Raw genomic sequence first — 22,458 nt, forward strand, 5'->3', positions numbered from 1 at the left:
CTTACTGCGTGCTTGTGTTCTGCGATGCGTGCATTTATTCTCCTGTTCTCTTGTCCTATGTATGTTGCAGGGCAGATTTTGCATCATATTTCGTAGACTCCTTGGTTTTCTAGCTGGATTTTGTCTTTGGGGTTTCTTAAGATGTTGGGTATTTTTGGGTCAGTGTTGAAGGCTGTCTTGATATTGTGTTTGTGGAGAATTTTGCTGATTTCATCTGTGGTGTCTTTGATGTAAGGGAGGAGGGTGATGCCGTTGTCCTGTTCTGTGTCTTGGTTTTTTGGGGGGGAGTCTCCCTTTGGATTAGGTTGGTAATTGTTTTTCTTTGGAATCCGTTGGAGATTAATACGTTTGGGAGTGTGTGTGTGTGTGTTTGGGAGTGTGTGTGTGTGTGTTTGGGAGTGTGTATATATGTGTGTGTGTGTGTGTATACACACACACACACACACATATATATGTCACTTTCATAAAAAAATGCTATTTGTATATTAAAAATCAACTCTGTTCCTTCAAACATTATAACTATCAGAAGTAAAAGTCAGAGGAGATAATATGGAACACTCCCAGTGTGATTATACTCCACTGCTGCATTTTTTTAAAAAAAGAATGGGAATTTAATTCCCAGAAGAAAACCATCAATTAAAAGCAAATTAAAACACAGAATTCAAGATCAAGTGAATAGGCTGATCACTAAAGTATATATTAAGAGTCCTGAAGGTCTGAGTTCATTATTGTAAGTTTGTGTGTGTATATTTACTTCTAGTCTGTGTTTGTGTGTGTGTGTGTGTGTGTGTGTGGTCTTCTACATATGACATAGGACTTCTATTGCTAAGTGAGGCAGTCATTACATGAGTCACACTCAATTTTACAATCTTTCTGCCTTGATCTTTAAGCAAATCACATGGATTTCAAGTGAACCTGACTTCCCCTATTGACTTTGCTTGTTGGAAGCCCTCTGAGGTCATTACAAATGACAATCACATGATCTGGGATGCAGCAATTGACATAAATACATTACCGAGCGCACAAACTTTGATCATGTGACTATAGGAGCAGTGCAATGGTTATTAAGTGTGTGGACTGTTCATTAATCACTTTTCCAGTTACATCATAACTTCAAACGGTCATTAAACAAATTGTCAAAAGGCAAGGATTACCTGTATCTTAAATTAGAATAATCCCAATTCTCATAGTTTTTCATAGCTTTTGAAAGAGCTGTGCCCAGGTCTGGAACCCCAAGTATTTGCAGCGACCTGTTTCTTGATTAATTTAGGGATTATGATGGGTGATTTATTCTCAATTGCCATATATTTTAGTTTTTGTATTATTATAATTGTTTTTATTTTTAAAATTTAATTTACTTTTTAAATTTCACCTAGTGAGAGAGGCAGCTATAAAAATTGAATGAAAACAGTTTTCTCCAAGGAGAAGCAAGTAGTAAAAAAAAAATCTCAACACCTAAAAAACTTGCAATCAAAATATGGGTAGAGTATGTTACCATTAGATGGACAGAGCTAGTTGAACAATTGTACTGAAGGAGTATTCATTAAGAGCTCCATGTCAAACTGAAAGAAAAATTGAGTGGTGTACCACAGGCTATGTTCTAGGCCTATCCTGTTCAATCAAATTAGAAGTTAGAAAATATGATTATTAATTTTATATGGTATAAAATTAGGAGAAATAGTAAACATTAGGAAGACAGTGCCAAGATTCAAAGAACGTAGACAAGGAGGAACAACGGGCAGAAGTCAACAAGATGAATTTCAACAGGAATAAATAGGTAGAAAAAAAATCAAAGGCATGAATATAGGATGAAAATACCTGTATTGGGCAGCAGTACACATTACAAGAAAACCAATTTGGTATATAGTTAAGGCACTAGACTAGAAACCAAGACATAATGTGTTAGAATCCCATTTTAGGCATGAAGTTGCTGAGTGACTTTGGATCAGTCACTCACTCTCTGTCCTTGAAAAGCAATAGTAAACCACTTACAAAAACCTTCCCAAGAAAACTGTAGGGACTAGTCCAGCAGTAGCCAGGAATCAACCTGATTTGAAGGTACCAAAACAAACAAAATACATGAAAAGCTATGTGTCTTGGTGGATCACAAACTGAACATGAGCCAACAATTTACTGATTGTTAAATGTGTGTGCCGCCTATTTCACTATCAAGCAACTCGGGCGGCTCTGATGCATTTGCAAAATACAAATGAAGTGTTAGGCTGCCTCAGCATATACTGTAGTACCAAGACCAAGAAAGTCATGATTGCTCTCTATTTAGCACTGGTTAGGCAATAGCTGCAATACTGCATCCAGTTGTGGCACCACATTTTGGAAAGAACTTCAACAAACTAAAATCTGTTCAGAGGTAAGCAACCAAGATGATAAGGGACTTATGTAAAAAAAATATCTGGAATGGTTGGAAATTATGTTTACAGAAGATAAAATTGCAAGAAGGTAAAATTGCTGTTTTCAACTATCTAAAAGACGGCATAGCCATGTAGATGGCATGCCATGTAGATGGCATAGCTGAATTGTTTACAGCTGCCCTATGAACAGGATAAGAATATGTTTAAATCATGAAAAAGTAGATTTTGGTTGAACATCATAAAAAAAAATCCTAATAGTAAGAGCTGTTCAACAATAGAATAGACTTCTTCAGGAGTTGGTGGACTGTCTTTTTCTGTAGTTTTTTTATATAGAGCTTAGATAGCCATGTATTGGAGATGCTGTAGTAGGATTCCTGCACTGGATAGAAGCTTGGACTAAATTATATTCAAGTCCTTCCTATTTTTTCATTCTATGTTTCAATAACCTGTGATTTCAGCAGTCAAGTATTCCAGGCCACTAGCTTTGTTCAGTTGGTCTGCAACTATCATCAACAGTGGAAGAATTGGTGCTGCTGATACAAATATTTCTGTTACTGGCTGTGTATGCCCAGATAATCATTCTATGAGCTGCAGTTACAGCTAAGTAACAAATTTATGTGAGTTCTCTTAGTGAATTCTCTAGACAGCGGAGCAGTATCATCTAGTATACAAGATGTAATACTAATAAAAACTACCCATGGCAGCAGTAGAGCCAGCCCACAAAATATTCATAACTTTAAGTGGCTTAGTCCACATATCAAAGTAAACAATGTAATCAATAATTTATGGAATAAAAAAAATATGAGTGGATGAATCTAAAGAATATTTTCATTCAACTAAGACATTTTGATACAACTCAATTAATTTACTAATCTTTTCATATGTATTAGTTAAAACAGGACTACACAATCTTTACCTTTAAAAAAACAAGCAACATAATGTTGTTGATTAGAGGAACATAAACCTTTTCATAGTTTAATCAATCATTATTTAAGATCTCCATTTAGCACGTTTGAGTTTAAGGTGTTTACTCCTGTTTTGTATTAACATAACCTAACAATTATGCCCAGATTTCAATATAATCAGATATGACTATTTTCCCGTACTTACCTTACTATCTTTCAGAAAAAGTGCTAACATTTCTTCTCTCCCATAACGATAATCAGCTAATTTATACTTTGGCAAAGCTGGAGAGAGAGGAGGAGATGTCACACTCCCACCACTTGATAGAGCTCGAAGCCTAGAGAGGAAAGAAATCAATGAAACTAGGTATTTTATACATGTAATTTTCTCATTAGTACAATGGATATGAAGATTCATGTCACACCGGAATCCTTTTTCTTTTTCCCTATTTGAAATCATACGATGCAAGCTTATACTATGAGTCCTTCATAGGCAATATCTGTAGGAGCCTGCATATTAAGAAACACACTTTTTGTAAGGTATGTTTTGTTCCATCTTCCTTATTACAAGCATAATAAAAAATATATTATTCCAGTATGCCTTGCTCTGAATTGATTGTGACCTTCCATCTTGGTTACATATTCTGTTTTTCATATTAGAATTATTGTCATTTATTATTGCTGTTTTTCTTTACCTAGAATGTTAGGTAATGTGGTAGTTTATTAACAATGCTAAATAAATAAATGCCAGTGATAGTGGCACACATCTAAATATCATTTCTCTATGATGGAGAATTTGATCACCAGAATATATTTAGAATATTATGATATTTAGCACATTGCAAGAATAAGAATTTAAGGGAAAAATAAGAGCTATAATAGGTTAAGAGTTCGTCACTCTTGTCTCCAGACAATGGTTTGCGAGTGCAAAGAACAACTGCAATTCCTGCAAGTTTTTTCAGTGGATAAATAGCAGTGTTTATAACAATTTTAATAAAGCAGGAGAATAATCAGCTGAACAACAAACATGCTGATGCTGCAGTGATCACAAGCTGAAATGGTTTAGCTGGACTGATGCCCAATTGCATACTATGAGTTAAGGACATGACTCTTGCTAAACAATTTTTTAAATTGTAGAAGGTTCCAAACAGGCCTCTATATAAACATAGGACTCATGTGAGCCAACATACCCTGGCAAAAAATTATAACACTGTAAGATTACTTAAAAGCTTCTTGCCCAAGTGTCCTCATATCTGTCATGCCTGTTATACTGTATTCAACATGAAATGTTCTGTGATCAAATATGGAGAAAAGATGAAATGTGAAGTTGCTATAACTCAAGAAAGCAATGAAACTGGCTGTCGGTCCGGTCCACCAGAACTCCAGACCTGCTTTTCCATTCATATTAGTTTTGTAACTATTTTGTCATACAAAGCTTTGACAACCTTCTATAGTACAGAAGCCACTTGAAAAAAGTTACCGTAAGTCCTTCAAAAAAGCAATCAGATAAATTGAATTAGAGTTTCAGAGTGTTGTAACTAACCTGCTTGTTTCCCAGTCATTTCTATATTGTCAAATTCTATCTGTTCGATATAACTTTTTTGAGTCTACCACTAGATACTGGAAGATTACTTTACTCTTGATTGGTTGGGCTTCCAAAGGCTTCATCATTACAAAAGAACCTAACAAAAAGACCAGTTTTTTAAAAATTCCATATTGACTCTTATACAGTGTTTCCCCGAAAATACGACCTGTCCTGAAACTAAAGCCACATATTTCGGGTGGGCAAAAGTATTAGCCCCCCTGAAAATAAGCCCCCCTGACAACCCCCCCTCCAGCCAGCCAGAGCACCGCTCTCCGACCTAGCGGTATCCCGAAGGCGCCAAGCCGTAGGAACGAGTTGGGGGCAAAGGCGCTTGCGTTGCTTGGTGACTTTGGGCTAGGTCGATCAGCGGCACTGTGCCCAGCTGAAGAGGGGGGTTTCAGGACAGCTGCTATCTTATGAGCAGGCTCCCAAAGAGCTGGGCACAGCCTCAGGGTCAAATGGCTGTGTTGCGCTGTCGCAGCAACAACACAACAGCCATGAGGTGACCATGCTTGTGAGCAGCTGCCCAGCAACCCCCCTTTCCAGCCGGGCACAGCACCGCTGACCGACCTAGTGGTACCCAGAAGTCACCAAGCAACGTGAGTGCCTGTGCACCGCCCTACGCCTCCCACGGGTCGACACCTTTGGAATACCCCTAGGTGAGTGAATGGGGCTCTGCATGGCTAGAGAGAGGGGTTGCGTGAGCGGCTTTTCCGCTCCCCACTCGCGCAACTCCCAGGTTCACGATGCCCTTGGCTAGCTCTACAGTACCTGCAGAACCAGGGCATCTTTGCTGCTGGCGCCGCCCACTGTTTTTTTTTTTTTTGCGGCTGCAGAGTGTACAACCATAGAGCGTATTCCCAGAGCGGCATCCGTCCTCCATTGTGGCTTCCAAAGCACGGAGGTAGGATACCACTCTGGGAGTATGCTCTATGGTTGTACACTACCATAGAGCGTACTTCCACAGCTGCATCCATCCTCTGGGCTTTGAAAGCCACCAAAAAAAACCCAAGTGGTGGGCAGCGCCAGCAGCGGAGATGCCCTGGCTCTGCAGGTATTGTAGAGTTAGCCAAGGGGATTGTGAGCCTGCGAGTCGCACGAGTGGGGAACGGAAAAGCCGCTCGCGCAACCCCCCTCTCCAGCCATGCAGAACCCCATTCACTCACCTAGGGGCATCCCGAAGGCGCCAAGCCGCAGGAGGCGGAGGGCGGCGAACAGTCACTTGCGTTGCTTGGTGCCTTCCAGGTATCGCTAGGTCGGTCAGCGGTACTGTGTCTGGCTGGAAAGGGGGGTTGCCAGGTGGCTGCTCACGAGCGTGGTCACCTCGTGGCTGCTGTGTTGCTGCTGCCACAGCGCAACACAGCCATTCGACCCTGAGGCTGTGCCCAGCTCTTCGGGAGCCCAGTCACAAGGGAGCAGCTGCCCAGCAACCCAAAAACAATAACCCCTCCCCTTTAATAAGCCCAAGGCCATATTTGGGTCAAAAAATATAAGACTTTGTCGTATTTTTGGGGAAACACGGTAGTAGAGGCTGTACTAAGAACTTCCAACAGCATCTTGTAAAAGTTAGAGACTAGCTGAGCATGCAGAAAGCATTCCAGAGCTAACCTCTTCCCTTTCTTTATCTAGCTATTTATCTTCACAGCCTGATCTTCAATGGATTGCAGTATTAAAGCAGCAGGCGTCGATCCTGCCTGCTGCTTTCCTAGCATTTGAAGAAAGAAGAATATAGACCTAAAATGTATATCAAATCAACTATCTGAAATATGCATATTTAGTCCATTATAACTAAGACCTGCTTAGAAGAATTACTTTTAGTCTGAATTATTAACTTGAATAATGTGATGAGATCAGGTAAGTTGTCTCAATTGAACACAGTTTTTCAGTAATGTTTGAAGCTTTGAAATAATCATGTACAATCATTATTTCGAAAGCTGTGATAACTTTCTAAACAGGTCTATTACTCTTAAGTTTGTGTGTTGTTATCATACTTGAATTCCCTCTTAGATTTCAATACTGCGCTAAACATAATCTCTTCAATTGGATTAGCAAACAACACAATAAGCATGAGTACAATACAAAAATCTTTTTGTGCTTTGTATTTTAATGGGCCAAAACTACATAATTTTCTGACTTTTATATCATAAATGCCCCATTTTTTTAAAAAAAGCTGATTAAACAATGAATTACATGATAAATTTAATAAATATGTCTAATTTAAATTAAACTATGGATTTAAAAGGAGTTTTAATTGGAAGTTCATCATATAGACTGTTAACCAAACAGAGTAAAACCTACCCACTTTCAATTTTTAAATTATAGTGAAAATATGCTCACTGATATTTAGGTATCATTCCGTGTTGTCAATGAGTCTTCTTTAATCAAACTAAACAATTTGTTACTATATGGGTTCTTAATAGTAAAAAATCAAATATTAATAATAAAATAACAGAATAATAGAGTTGGAATGGGTCTTGGAGGTCTTTTAGTCCAACCCCCTGCTCAAGTAGGAAACGTTATACCATTTCAGACATGGCATAGGCTGTTCAATCTCTTCTTGAAATCCTCCAGTGATGGAGTGCCAACAACTTCTGTAGGCAAATCATTCCACTCATTAATTGTTCTGTCAGGAAATTTCTCCTCAGTTCTAAGTTGCTTCTCTCCTTGGTTAGTTTCCATCCACTGCTTCTTGTTCTGCCTTCAGGTGCTTTGGAGAATAGCTTGACCCCTTATTCTTTGTCACAGCCCCTTAGATATTGGAACACTGCTATCATTCATCACTATCATGAATGAATGAATGAAAGAAAGAAATTGTGGGTCCCCATGTACAAAGGATATAGTTAAGACAGTTTCAGGCTAGGTCATTAAAGGAGTGCAATCCTACATTTGCATCTGTTATTGTTCTAAACTAGCATATTACATCTCTGATTGTTCTAAACTAGCATTTGTTCCTTGATTCCCCCACCCCCCTCAATCAACTTTCCCAGAAGATAGGTGGAGTTTGATATCCAGTAATTTAAATAAACTTTCCAAAACTACTCTGAATCATTAGACCATGGCTTTGGAAGATTTGTTGAATTAAGTATCTCAGGGCAGAGGCGATGCCACAACAGGGAATTAAGTAAACCATCTTACAAAGCATATCAATTACAAAGAGAAAGGCATGTAATCCTTTGACACAAGATAGTTCAATGTCCAAAAATCCTGTTTAGAACAAAAAAGATGTGATGCATTTGCTTATTGCATGGCAACAAGGATGGCATAACAAATAAAATTCATGACATCTGCTATAAAGAAAATCTATCCAACGTCAGGAGGAGATACAATCTTTACATACTCCAAATTGTCTGTTGGTTGCTGTCATGACAGAGGAATCATTTTCTTATATATAATTTTCCTTATTCATAACCACTTTCATTTCATCAAGCATCTTTTTTATACTTCCCACTAATGTACTAATATTCTGAAGCCTCATTGTAGATATTAAATAAAAGTAGCAAACTATTGTTGAATAATACAGTAACTATTAAAATGAGATCTATTAAAAGTATCAAGTGACGTTTCATCTGTTATTAAAAGAAATGAAGAAAGATTTAGCAAGCAAATTAGAATTTTATCCTATTAATCTGCTACCACCTTGTGGCCACTGTTTTCATGGCAATAAATAAAAATAAAAGCAATGTTCAATTACTTGAATATTATTTCTCTATCTATTCAAATAATCAGTCTAGCTATTTTATGCCAACCATGAAACTTTGAAATACTGTTATAGGGTAGCTTTATTCCAAACACAAAGTAATATTTACTTATTTATTTACTTATTTACTTACTTGCTACGTTTCTAAAATTGCTCAACTTTAACAATGTGACTCGGGATGATGAGAGACCGCCTACTGCCGATCACCTCCGCACGACCCATTAGATCCCATTGTTTAGGCCTCCTCCGAATTCCATCCGCTGGCCAATGCTGACTGGCCACCACGCGGAGGAGAGCCTTCTCGGTGGTTGCCCCGACCCAATGGAACGATCTCCCCGTGGAGCTTCGTACCCTCACCACCCTCCAGACCTTCCGCACAGCCTTAGAATCTGGCTATCCCGTCAGGCCTGGGGCTAAAGACTGTGTCCCGCCCGAATGGTATGAATGTTGCGTTTTAATTATGTACTGTCTATTTGTAAAAGTCTGTTTCCCCTTTCCTTTTGATTGTGAGCCGCCCTGAGTCCCCCCAGGGAAAAGGGCGGCATACAAATAAACACAAATACAAAATACAAATACAAAATGATGTATCACAACAACAAAAGCAACATATTCTCCTGAAACCCACATAAATTAAAACACGTAAAAGATATAAATATAAAATACAAAAATAAAAATGATGGGCCACACAGTATAACAGAATCAAAAGGAAACTACACTCAAATTGGCCCCTGTTGCCTAAAGCTAAGGTGACCAGATTTTCAGATTGGTAAAGAGGGACACCTTTGACCGGGGGAGGGGTTGTTGATTACGGAGCAACAAAAATTTTCATACAACGCAAAAATAGTATTGTAATTTTTTTTTATTTCAACATAACTACAATTTACAAATAGAAATTGTAACTGTTGCCAAACATCAAAATTTTGATCACGTGACCATGAGGATGCTGCAATGGTCGCTAAGTGTGAAAATGGTCGCTAAGTGTGAAAAATGGTCATCAGTCACTTTTTTCAATGCCATTGTAACTTTGGTCACTAAGCCCATTATACCACCTTTCTTGCCACAGTTCTTAAGTGAATAACTGCAGCTGATAAGTTAGTAGCATAAGTGAATCTGGTTTCCCCATTTGACTTTGACAAAAGGTGATTATATGACCCCAGGACACTGAAACCATTATAAATACGAATCTGTTGCCAAACATCAAAATTTTGATCGCGTGACCATGAGGATGGTGCAACGGTCGCTAAGAGTGAAAATGGTCGCTAAGTGTGAAAAATGGTCATCAGTCACTTTTTTCAATGCCATTGTAACTTTGGTCACTAAGCCCATTATACCACCTTTCTTGCCACAGTTCTTAAGTGAATAACTGCAGCTGGTATTTTGTATTTTGGATAGAATCTTTTTTTAAATAGCCTAAGACAATTTAAAAAAAGAATCCACACAGAATAAATTGAAGTAAAACATTTCAAAGTATTGTTTCTATGCACAATATATTTCAAAGTATTGTGCATAGAATTTTTAAACATGGTTTCACTTCAATTTATTTTGGATAGAATCTTTTTTTAAATAGTCTAAGACAATTTTAAAAAAGAATCCACACAGAATTTTTAAAAATCCTATGCACAATAAATAAAATATTATTTTAAAATACATTAAAAAAATAAAAGAAAAAAACCCAGCTCACTTACCAGCAGGCTTGCACTACAAGTCAACCCAGAATGATGTAGATCTTAATACAAAGAACTGAGCAAATTGAAATGGTGAAATTAGTCAGGGAAATATTTTTCAAAGAAACTTTGTCACCATTTTGGAGCAGACCTCCAACCTCCGTGCCCCTCCCCTCCGGAAAATCCAGGAAGTAACAGTCGCTTCCCTCTCTAGCCAAGTGTTTCCTGGAGCTCTATGGTACTTGGTCATTTTTTCTTATAAAAGTGAGTAAAAGGGGCGCGGGGGGGTCCGTTTTGTTGCTTTAACGTTTTAATATCTTCAATGAAAGTACTGAGACAGAGACAGAGAGGGATTAGACAGGGTGTCTTTTGTCTTGCCCCGGTTAGGATTTCTTAAGCAAATCCACTGGGCTTTCAACATGAAGCCAGAAAATCGGGACTTTTTTCAAACGGCCCGGGACACGGGATAAATTGTTATAAAGCGTGACCATCCAGCTGAAATCGGGACGTCTGGTCACCTTACCTAAAACAATAGTCTAAAAACTCTAAAGCATGGTATCATCAGCATGACTTTGTTTCCAGATTAGACCAACTATCTCAGAAAATATCATAAACATTTGATAGTTCAGAAACGTCTCCTGGGGAAATTTAAAGGCATCTGGAATGATCTCAATGCAGCCACCCCAAAGCAGGTAGGAGGGAAGCTAGTGGACACAAAATATTTTTTCTAGGGAATATCAGGGCCTGCAGCCTCTACATTACTTATGCTTTCCCCAAATGTAACAAATTATGATTTTATTAATTCCAAGACCAACACAATACAACAATGGCAAAAAGCCAAAAAGCAGTCATAGCAGTCTTGTCTTTACACTTTTTTTTTCTAAAACAAACTACCGTATTTTTCAAACTATAAGACACATCTTTTTCCTTTAAAAAGAGGCTGAAAATCTGGGTGCGTCCTATACATCGAATACAGCATTTTTTGCCTCCTGAAGCCCGCCCCTTCACTAAAATGGCCGTGCATAGCATTATGGAGGCTTTCAGAGAGCTCCCAGGGGCTGGGGAGGGCAGAAATGAGCAAAAACCAGGCCATTTTTACCCCCCTAGCCCCCAGCAGCACTCTATAAGCCTCCATAAGCCTATGCATGCAATCTTTTTGACAAAAAATGGGCCCGTTTTCACAAAAAATGGGCCATTTATTACTCATTTTTGCCCCCCAGGAGCACTCTGCAAGCCCCCCAAGGCTATTCATCCTGTTTTTAAAAAAAGAAAACGGGCCCATTTTGGTGAAAAGCGGGGTGTTTTGGGGAGGTTTGTAGAGTGCAAAAACTTTTTTTTTCCTTTCGGAAAGCTCTTTAACTGATTGATGAGAATTACATTGATTAAGCACTGTGCCAGCCGAAACAAAGTCTTAGGTACTGCAGATTGTCAGCGATTTCCTTCTCCAGCACATGGATAAATACACCTGGAAACATCTACCTACCTACCTACCAGTGACCTGTGGTGAGGTTTATGGCTGGTGAGGCACTGACATAATCACAATCAGATTTACAAACATTAAAATCCTACAAATTATCTTATCCAATATTTGATTGGCAGCAGTTAATGGGTTATGTTTAAAGTCTCATATCAGCATTCTTTACACATACTCAACTTACAACTGTTCATTTAGTGACTATTTAAAGTTACACCACTGAAAAAAGTGACTTAAGACCGTTTTTCACTTATGACCATTGCAGCATCCCCATGATCACATGATCAAAATTCAGATGCTTAGCAACTGGTTCATATTTATGATGGTTGCAGTGTCCTGGAGTCACATGATCAGTTTGTTCAACCATCTGACATTTTGCAACCTTCTGACAGTAGACAAGCAAAATCCATGAAGGAAGCCAGATTCACTTAATAACCGTGTTAATAACTTAACACCTGCAGTGATTCACTTAATAACAGTGGCAAAAGGCCACTGTAGCAGAACCCTTGCACCAGCTACTGGATAGCTCAGCCTCGTAGGTCTGGATGGACCGCGAATCTCAGGTATTTGCAGCTGTTAAGAATTTACTGACCTCTTTCGCCGTGTTGGTTTCAGACCCCACTCTTGTTTCCACTGTTTTTCTAGTGGACAACGGCGATCTACCCCTTTTCGCCATCAACATTGCCTGTTATTCTAGAAAGGATGCTCTGTTGTCCAGGGTGCTGGGGTGGGTCCAGCGGGGGTGGCCTAAGAGGCCAGTGGCACCGGCCTTTTCCCCTTTCCTCCGCTGCCATAGGGAGCTCTCTGAGCTCCAAGGGTGTTTGTTATGGGGGACCAGGATTGTAGTGCTGCCGGAACTGAAGGCTATTGTCCTCGCCTGCCTCTACGATGGCCATCCGTGCATAGTGCGGATGAAGGCACTTGGCCGCGCCTAAGCCTGGTAGCCTAATATGGATGCTGACATTGCATCCTGGGTTCAGCGATGCCATCCGTGCCAACAAAGCCTGCTGGTTCTCCCCGCTGTACCAGTTCATGACTGGGAGATGCCACGGAGCCCATGGTCTAGGCTCCATCTTGATTTTGTGGGGCTGTTGGAGGGACATACGTATCTCTTCGTGGTGGTGGATACGTTGTCTAAGCAGATAGACGTTTATCCCCATGACATCCATCATCTCAGATGCTATCATCAGGCTGCTGGGCAAGCTCTTCACGATGCATGGGCTGCCGGATACTACTGTATCTGACAATGGCCTGCAGTTTACATCCGCTATCTTTCAGACGTATTTAGCCTCCTTGGGTATTAGACAAGTTTTTGTGGCTCCTTATCATCCGGCAGGGAACAGTTTGGCAGAGCAAGCAGTGTGCTCGGTTAAATACGCATTACGTCGCCTTGGCCCTGGTAGCTGGCACACTCGCCTCGCCATGTTCTTGCTAGCGCAACATACCACCCTGTGCCAGAGCATGGGCAAAAGCCCAGCTGAGATTTTGATGGGTCGCTGGCTTCGCACTACATTGGACAGAATTCATCCTGAGTATTTTGATATCAGGCCGCCACGGCTGTCCCGTCTGTAGGGTTTTTCAGGTGGGGGATTGGGTTTTTGCACAGAATTTCGCGGGAGACCTTAAGTGGCTGCCAGGTCAGGTAATTGCTGTCACTGGGCCCTGTTCTTACAGGATATGCCTTGATGATGGCAGGCAATGGCGGCATCATGTAAATCAATTACGGCGGCAGGGTTCTGAAGACCCTCTTGATTTCCAGTCCCAAGAGGATGCCAACCTGGCCTCTGACAATGCCTGCCGGCCATGCTCTTCACCATTTCCAGCTTCGCCTCCTTTACAGCCCGACTCGCTCACGCCAGCTCCCATACCAGAAATGGGTCATTCTGTTCCGGGGACGGAGTTTTCCGTGGGCAATCTTTGCCCATCGGGTCCGTTGCCGGAGACCTGTGAGACTCCTCCATCAGTATCGCCCCCCCAAACTCTGCAGGTCGGAGCGGATCCACCATTGGCCTGCCTATCTGTCCAACTACGCTTGTGCGATCTGGGGGGAAGGAGTGTTAAGTCCTTGGACTTCCAACCTGGGCTGAGCCGAGTTTCACTGATTGGTTCCAGCTAAACGTAGCCCTGGATTGGCTGGCCGCCTGATAGTGGTCTTACAAATAGCCATCAGACAGCCTTTTGTCTGGCTGTCGTAGTTCTATGCTAGCTTGTTAATAAATGGTTCAACTGCAACTTGGCGTCTGGTGTTATCTCGGCTTGCGAACAAAGCACCACCTCTCTCTAATTATTTCTGCTTGTCTCATCAGATCTGTCCTAAGAGAGGCATGCTGTGGATCCCATCTCTCAGGGAATTACTATATTGGCAGGCCTGAGGAAATGGGCCTTCTCTGCTGTGGCATCTGCCTTATGGAACATTCGATTCCCTGAAGTGAGGTCAGCTCCATCTCTATTTTTCAGAAGTTCCTCAAGACCTGACCTGGGGCTCTCAGGGAATCAGTGAGAACTTGAGGTGGCTCTGGTGCAGGGGTGAAATGCTCTGACATCTGCTACCGGTTCACTTTGTGCACACATGCACGCTTTGCATGTATGCGCACCACAGGCGCTACAAAACCTTTTCTGAGTCTGCAAAGGTAAGTAGAACAGGGGGGGGACAGCTGTGCTGCTTTCTAGCTGATATAAATTGCACGGCACAGCTGATTTTCACACAGCGGATTGTCAGAACTTTGGCAAACCGGTAGTAAAAAAGTTTTAAAAACTTTTTTAAAAGTTCCCACAATCAATTGTGCCACACTAACCTTGTAATTTTTTTTTTACTACCGGTTCAGGCAAACCAGCAGTAAAAAAATGCTTTAAAAAGTTTTTTAAAAAGTTACAATGATCAGCTGTGTGACAATCAGCTGTGCTGTGTAATCATCGGAACTTTGAAAAAACTTTTTAAAGCATTGTTTTACTACTGGTTCAGGCGAACCAGTAGCATTTTTTACTGCCAGTTTGGGCGAACCAGTCCAAACCGGTAGCAGTTCATCCCTGTTCTGGTGCTTAATCATATGTATGTGGATATAATATGATTGTGTTTTCTTGTGAGATGAGTGGCCATATAAATTTGATAAATAAATATGTACCACAATTTCACTTATACGGTATATTTAAAGAATGCTGAAAAAGGGGAAGGATGTGAATGATGCAATGGAGTCTTCAATGAGTCAAGTACCAGCCAATTATTTTACTATCTTATTAACTTTGTTGCTTATCAACATTATTTTAGGGTAGCAAGGCTATTATTTGGATTTCATTCATTTTAAAACTTCTCTTTCCCTGCTTTTAATTTTTCAACGTGGTCTGCCCTAAGCACTTCTTTTCTGCCATTATAAATACGATATACCTCTGTGTGAGTCTGCCAGCACTTCTGGAATTCAACTCTGCTACACTCAAGGCAAATAAACTGTGATTCTTTCTTGTATCAAACTACATTTAAATTCTCAATGACTGGGGCAGATGTAAGTCTCTCAAAAAAAGAGTGAACGGGTGTCAAGGGCTGACATAAATGTTTTTAAGAGCAAGAGATGGTAAGAAATTATACCTTGTGTGTCAGCCTCTTTCTCTGTGGCCTATTTTTGTGGAACTGTGTCTCACTATCAACCTGTTTTGCTACTTTTCACTAATAACTAAAATAAAACAATGTCAGCAAGCCATAATTTTAGTACAATGGAATATTGCCACTTCCCTGTTTCCCTGAAAATAAGACCTCCCTGGAAAATAAACCAAATTGGGCTTTTGAGCACATGAGCTAAAATAAGCCCTCCCCTGAAAATAAGCCCTCCCTGAAAATATTGCAACACAATAGCAGCCATGAGGTGACCACGCTCACCGCCTCCTGCATCTCAAAAATAATAAAACCTCTCTGAAAATAAAGCCAAGCATTTATTTTGGGGGTCAAAAGAAAATAAGGCCCTGTCTTATTTTTGGGAAAACACAGTAATAATGGGCCAACTTTGACAAATAATTATGACAACTCTTCTGCAATTCCCCAAAGGCCAATTATGAGACACAGTAAAGCTTCACTGTTTGTAAAGAAAAGGCAACAGTCATTCTTCCGACTGCTATCCAAAAGAAGAAATTTGCCTATTTGCCTTGGGTATCCTTGAACATCAAGGCCAGTGTCAGTCACAATATTAGCATTAGTGGGTGGCATAAGCTAGCTAATCAGCTATGATAATCATTGTGGTGCTTGAGAATTTCACAAGGAGCACGAGAAGAACTCAACCCCACAAAACAAGGTTAATGGTAATTCATCAGTACCATTCTAAAACGGGCACTCCAAAAAGCCTATGGAAACATCAGAGCTGTAACTGTAGACAGTCATCATTTAACAACCATTTGTTCTGTGGCTGTCTGAAATTACAATAGTGCCAAATGACCAGTTATGTTTATGACAAGTTCTCAGAGTTCTATACATGACATGCCCCCCATCATATGATTTCAATCCGGGTGCTGAGTACCCAGTTTGCAATTCTAACATTTCAAACAGCCACAGTCATGTGATCATTTTTGATATTCCCTGCTGGCTTTCCAAAGTAAAGGACCCACGTGCTGCTTGATTAATGGTAAAACTGGGATTGCTGGAATTACTGTTACTAAGTACTTTTAACATCACTCTTTACAATCACATTGCTTAGCGACATCAATTCTACTCACAATTGCCATCATAAACCAAGAACTACCTGTAGTTTTCAAATATTGTACTATTCAATTGGAGTATTATGCTTCTCAGTTCAGAGACTGTTGAACAATCAGGAGCAGTGGTATCCTTAAGATTCTGCTACTTGCATCAGGATGGTGAAAGCAGCATTGTGCTGCAATTATATGCATGAAAAATTACAATATATGGAAAAGGGGTGGTGCTTGAACTAACACATTGCTACTTTTGTTATTCTGTACTCCACGCCCATTCCTGGAGACACTACTGATTTAGAACCTTTTGTGCTGTTCTTGTTTCATCTCTTGTTTAAAGAAGATGTAAGGCAAAAATTTACCATGAAACCATTCAAAATGGTGTCCATGAAATATTACAATATTTACAACTCACTAAAACTTGGTAGGGTTAATTCACCTTAAACATCCTATGATTCCTATTTTTATCCACTTGGCCCAAAATTGATTCTGGCATTATTGTCTATATCTATGATGGCGAACCTATGGCACACGTGCCACCAGTAGCATGCAGAGCCCTCTCTGCGGACACGCAAGCTGTTGCCCCAGCTCAGCTCCACTGCGCATGTGCGCACGCCTCCCTCCAGCCAGCTGATTTCAGGTCTCTGCTGCACATGTGCAGGGTGCATGCTGGAGGTGCATGCACAAGCATAGTGGGGGTTCATGTGCACAAGCGTGGGGGTTGGGGAAAGCACAAGGAATGGGGTGCACCCCCAACCTGTTTTTGGTCCGAGGCTGTAGGGAGGCCTGCTAGGCCAAAAACAAGGTGCCGGAAGGGGGGGAGGGTTCCTTGCACACATGCGTGGGGGGGCACACATGCATGCACGGGATGTGGGGGGGATATGCACACGTGCATGGGGGCAGGCGCAGCACAGGGGTGTCTCAGGTACATGCACAAGAGGGTGGGGGAGTTGAGGGCGCATTGCATTATGGATGCGGGCACTCACGTGTGCATGCCAGCACAAGCTTTTGGCACCCGATGACAAAAAGGTTAGCTGGTCTATATACTGTACAGTCTAAATTCGAATTCTCTCAAAACCAGTGTGCCCCAGAATCTCTTTGACAGCTTGAATCATACCCTTTTTGTGTAAATATCAATTTGAATCCGGTCTGATTCACAGCATTCTACTCTTTAAGCTCATCCATCTACTTATTTGTTTTCTTTTCTACTTCCCTCAATCTAATCAAGCAGGCTTTTTTATTCTTTCTTGTTTGTCATCTGTTTAAATCATATGCCCATAACATGCAAGCTTCTACTTGCTGATTACCACCTCAAGTAATCTCCTTTTATTTAGAGTGACCTCAAAAGAGGACCATCATCCTATTGTATATTATGCAACTTTCAGAAGGCACCTAACTGGCTTTATACACCATAAGAATGGTGAATTAGATGGACAACTGGCTAATTCAATATTTACTTACTGACTATTGTGAAGCCCAAAACCATAGTCAGTTTTACTGTATTTAGGTCTAATACAGAAATGACTCATCACTTTTTTCAGATAATGTACAAGAAACAATGAGAAATAAACCAGGGAAATATCTCACAGGTTTCCCTAAGTTGTATAATATGGCAGGAAATAGCAAAGTGACTATCAATATTTTCTTCAAGTAAGAAAGATGGTTAAGGGAAAAAAAACATTTAATTATATCACCATGGGACATCATAAAATTGATGTGAGATTTCTCCAATACAACACAATTCAAACTAAAAAATCTGATTTAGAATAGTCTCCCACCTGATATTTGGGGGGGGGTATTCTTTTAGCCCTCTGAAAGGCCATGAACCCTAGCTCTCCTTCCCGCCCGGCACAGGATTGTGTTGAGTTGGGGGTCAGTAGTGTGGATGGTTATGGAGACTTGATGAGACGGTACTTTATGTAATGTTTTTAGTAGTTGTTGGGAGCAGCCTAAGATCACTATCTTAATGAGATAGGGAGCCATATAAATTCTTTAAACAAACAACTTACATAATTGCAATTTAACAAAAATAATTCAACACCTTATGTATTTTTCTAAGGAGCCATTTGAAGCAATATATTGATAAACCAGCTATTATCAACATTCATAGAAAAAAAATCTTTTAGAAAAATAAAGAGAAAGACAGACTTACCATTCAGGCCCAAAGTTAAGTGTCTGAGTTTCTGCTGCCATTTTTGAAAAATATTAACCTGAAAAAGAAAACACAAGCTATGAATACATAATACTATATATGAGTTCTAGTGCCACCTTAGAGCTGGAAGGGAGGTCTTGGAGGTCTTCTAGTCCAATAAATGCATAAAACATAGTATCCACTAAAATTCAACTGTTCCATTTTCAATATTAGGAAAGATGCTTCCTTTAAAAGAACTCAATCAACTTGGAAGAACCCAGCATTACTCTCAGCATGTTCTATAGTGAACACCTAATTTTTGCTACCAATCCAATTCTCTCTACCTTAAAACCTGGGGCAGCGATGGCAGAGAATGTTTGTCAATGTTTGAGTTGGGAGAGCAGAAGTAACTAACCTTTTTTCTAACTTTGTATTCCAAAATATAGCAATATAACATACAAGTCAGAAGACAGATGTACCATCTTGTGTGATTGAGAAAGATTCTTGCCTTTGCTATATATCCATAAATGTATAATTACAAACAAATGTCTATTTCACACACTTCACAAATAGCCCGATTGCGACGACACAACGTGCGATCTTGTTGCTTCGGAATTGCAGTCAATACTTTTGTCGCTGGATGGTCCTTTTGGACCTAGACCATTCCGCAGAGGCGGTGACAGGGAAGAGTATGTCCTGCTGATCTCAGGGACATCGCAAAGTCCCTGATTGATCCAGGAGATAGAAGCGCAGTCACTGAAGCTGCTGAAGTTGGGACAGCTCCGGAACGGGAGGAAAGCAGAAAGAGAAAGTGTGCCATTTGATGAGGAAATTGTATTATTAGACAAGAGATTACCCCAAAAAATTAAAGTTAAATTAAATTTGAAAACAGAAAAAAGTAAGCGGCGAAATTAAGCTACATTAGACAGTGTGTTATCCTTGTTTTTTTAAATCTTTTTTCATGGATGGAACTTTTGCAAATATTTCCTATTTTTTAAACTGAATGGATTAGTTTTTCTTCTACTACTTTTTATTTCTTTTTATATACCAATGGATTAAGATTTTTTCCTTTATTTTTACAATGCTGGACTGAATGGTTTTTTTCTCCATTTAAGAAGTTTTTTTTTCTCTGTAAGTTTGGATTATAAAAAAGATATTAAAAGGAATACAAAGAAGTCTGTAATAATAGAAGGAAAGGAAGTAGCACTGCCACTTGGAGACTGGAGGCTGGAAATATTGTTTTTTTTTCCCCTTTGATTATTTGCTTTACACTTCAAGGTCTCTCTGCTTGTTTATAGTGTGATAGTGGGAAGAGCACGGATTGTTTATACAGGTGCTCTTCGGGAGCTCTTTCAATAGCTGGAGTGGAGAGACCTTGACTTTGAAAGATTATAAATGAACTCGCTTCAAATCTAACAAAAAGCTTCGAATGTTATAGTGGCAGTGTTTACAAATTGGAAAATGGTACAACAAGAAAAAGAAACCTTAACATTGCAAATGATTATGTTTGGAATTCAAAATATTTTTGCAGTAACAGAAAAAATTGAGAAGAGATTGGAGAATATAGAACGCAGCACAGTAAAATTTGATGGAAAAATTGAGGATGTTTATGAATTGGAAAAAGTGGAGGACAGAGTTCTAAAAATTGAAGGGAAAAATAATCAAAGAAACAAGAAAACTGTTGATATTGATAGTAAATTGAGCCTGGCTGGAAATGAAAAGAGTGGAATATGGAAAGAGGAAATAGATGGACTGGAACTCTATCCCAGACTTCAAAGTACAGAAGAAGAAAAGAGAGAAAAATTGATGGAAATAGGGAGAGAAGCTTTAACAGAAGCACGAATGATAACTAAAGATAAGCTGATTGAAAAAACAAATGGAGGGTTTCGAGTTTACATAAGAAATGAAATGAACAATAACTTGTGAAGAGAAGTCTATATAAGACTTACCAAAATATTAATCAGAATGCTAATGCTACAAATGGCAAAAGACAGAAGACTGCACTTTTACTGGAAAGACACAGGTTGATGTAATGAAAGCTGATAATAAAAATTAAGTTAAATTTAGTTAGAGTATTATGTATAAAATGAAGTGATAATGGTTATAGTTAAATAAATGATTGATAATGATAATAATGCATATATATGTATTGGTTTGTTAAGAGGAAATTCTATATAAATTGCAAATGGAGACTATGAAAGGAAATTTAGAAATTAAACATATTTTATTTAGAACATGTTATAAACATGCAATTTTATTGTAGGATGTTGGGAGGAGTTAATGGAATGCCATTATGTGGTTTTGCTTTCAATTGGAATATTTCATATAAAAGGATGTAAAAACAATTACAGTCAAATGAAGGCTGAGGTATGATGAAAGCAATGTATATAAATACTGCATACTTGATTTAAAAATATGTGATTCGATATGAATTGTAGGTGATGACTGTGGAAGGAACGCATGGAAGTTTTTGTAACCAACCGCCACACTTTCTACAATTTGTAATGGAAGATGGTTTTGTGTTTTTTGTTTTTGTCTGTGTTCATTTAAAAAATAAAACAGACTTCTTCAAAAAAACAAAAAGCCCCTGATCTACTAGCCTATGATTTCCACGGTTACTAAGGGTTTTTCTTCTAAGATAAATGCAACAAACAATATAAACCATAGGGATATATGGATTCTCCTTTACTAGAGACCTCAGAGTTTGATTTTTCTGCATAGGATCTTAGCTGATCCTAGCACTGCACTCTTTAGGACAGAGTGCTGATGTTCCTGGGATCTGTTGGAACCACTCTCCATACTCTGTACCGTTGGTCCTGTCTAATAGATCCCTACTTTTATGAATCTGGTGCTTAGTGCCTGTTCTTGTGCTGCTATGATCAGTGTCTGGGTGCTTTTAGTCCAGCCCTTTTCAGCCATTAAAAAAAAAAACCATTCAAAGAAAAAAAATCAATCCAAAGTGATGAGATGAACCCTGACCAAATTTAAAGTCCATATAGGTGACATTAGCAGCTATAAGCATGAAGAAATCCCGCAAGTCCCAACCAATCACAAACCAACTACAAAAAACAGCATATGATGCTCTATAATGCACTAAAATACCTTTCTGCCATGGGTCAGTGCAATGATCCAAAGGCAGGAATAGTCTTTTAATCGGTCCCTCTCGGTGGCAAATTATATCCAACCAAAGGAGCAAAAACATTCAATGAAGAAAGAATACAATACAGTCGAAGATTATCTAAAAAGAGCCGAGGTGGCGCAGTGGTTAGGGTGCAGTACTGCAGCCACTTCAGCTGACTGCTAGTTCTGCAGTTCGGCGGTTCAAATCTTACCGGCTCAGGGTTGACTCAGCCTTCCATCCTTCTGAAGTGGGTAAAATGAGGACCCAGATTGTGGGGGCAATATGCCGACTCTGTAAACCGCTTAGAGAGGGCTGAAAGCCCTATGAAGCGGTATATAAGTCTAACTGCTATTGCTGTTGCTATCTTAATTGTTCTGTTGCTTTGAGTGAATGCTTACACTTATAAAGGTAAAGGTTTCCTTCGCACATATGTGCTAGTCATTCCCGACTCCAAGAGGTGGTGCTCACCTCTGTTTCAAAGCCAAAGAGCCAACACTGTTTGAAGACATCTCCATGGTCCGTGACTCAACAAATGCGCGCACAACAAAATCGCGCCGACAAAATCGCAATGCCATCAACGCGACATCATCAACGCGGCGACAACAGGGCGCCGACAGAAGCACGATTTAAGTTAAGGTTAGGGTTAGGTTTAGGGTTAGGTTTACAGCGCGCTTCTGTCACCGTGCTGTTGTTGCCGCGCTTCAGCGCTCATTCATCGGCGCGTGTTAGAACTCACGGTTTTGTCACCGCGGTTTAGTCGGGCGCGCTTTTGTTGTTTGCCCTTTTGTCGGTGAACCTCCGTGGTCATGTGGCCAGCATGACTAAATACCAAAGGCACACGGAA

General features: G+C 39.8%; 1 protein-coding gene across 1 annotated transcript in view; it reads right to left on the minus strand.

Annotated features, from left to right (window-relative positions):
* Positions 1 to 22,458, minus strand: part of GIGYF2 (GRB10 interacting GYF protein 2) — a 98,571-nt gene that overhangs the window by 69,578 nt on the left and 6,535 nt on the right. The window contains exons 2-3 of the mRNA XM_032225223.1: positions 18,515 to 18,572; positions 3,480 to 3,609 (exon numbers count right to left, since the gene is read on the minus strand). Coding sequence (XP_032081114.1) covers positions 3,480 to 3,609; positions 18,515 to 18,555 — 171 coding nt within the window. The 5' untranslated portion in view covers positions 18,556 to 18,572. The remainder of the gene's footprint in view (positions 1 to 3,479; positions 3,610 to 18,514; positions 18,573 to 22,458) is intronic.

The sequence above is a fragment of the Thamnophis elegans genome, chromosome 10 (assembly GCF_009769535.1).
Source record: "Thamnophis elegans isolate rThaEle1 chromosome 10, rThaEle1.pri, whole genome shotgun sequence".
In the NCBI taxonomy this organism is placed as follows: Eukaryota; Metazoa; Chordata; class Lepidosauria; order Squamata; family Colubridae; genus Thamnophis; species Thamnophis elegans.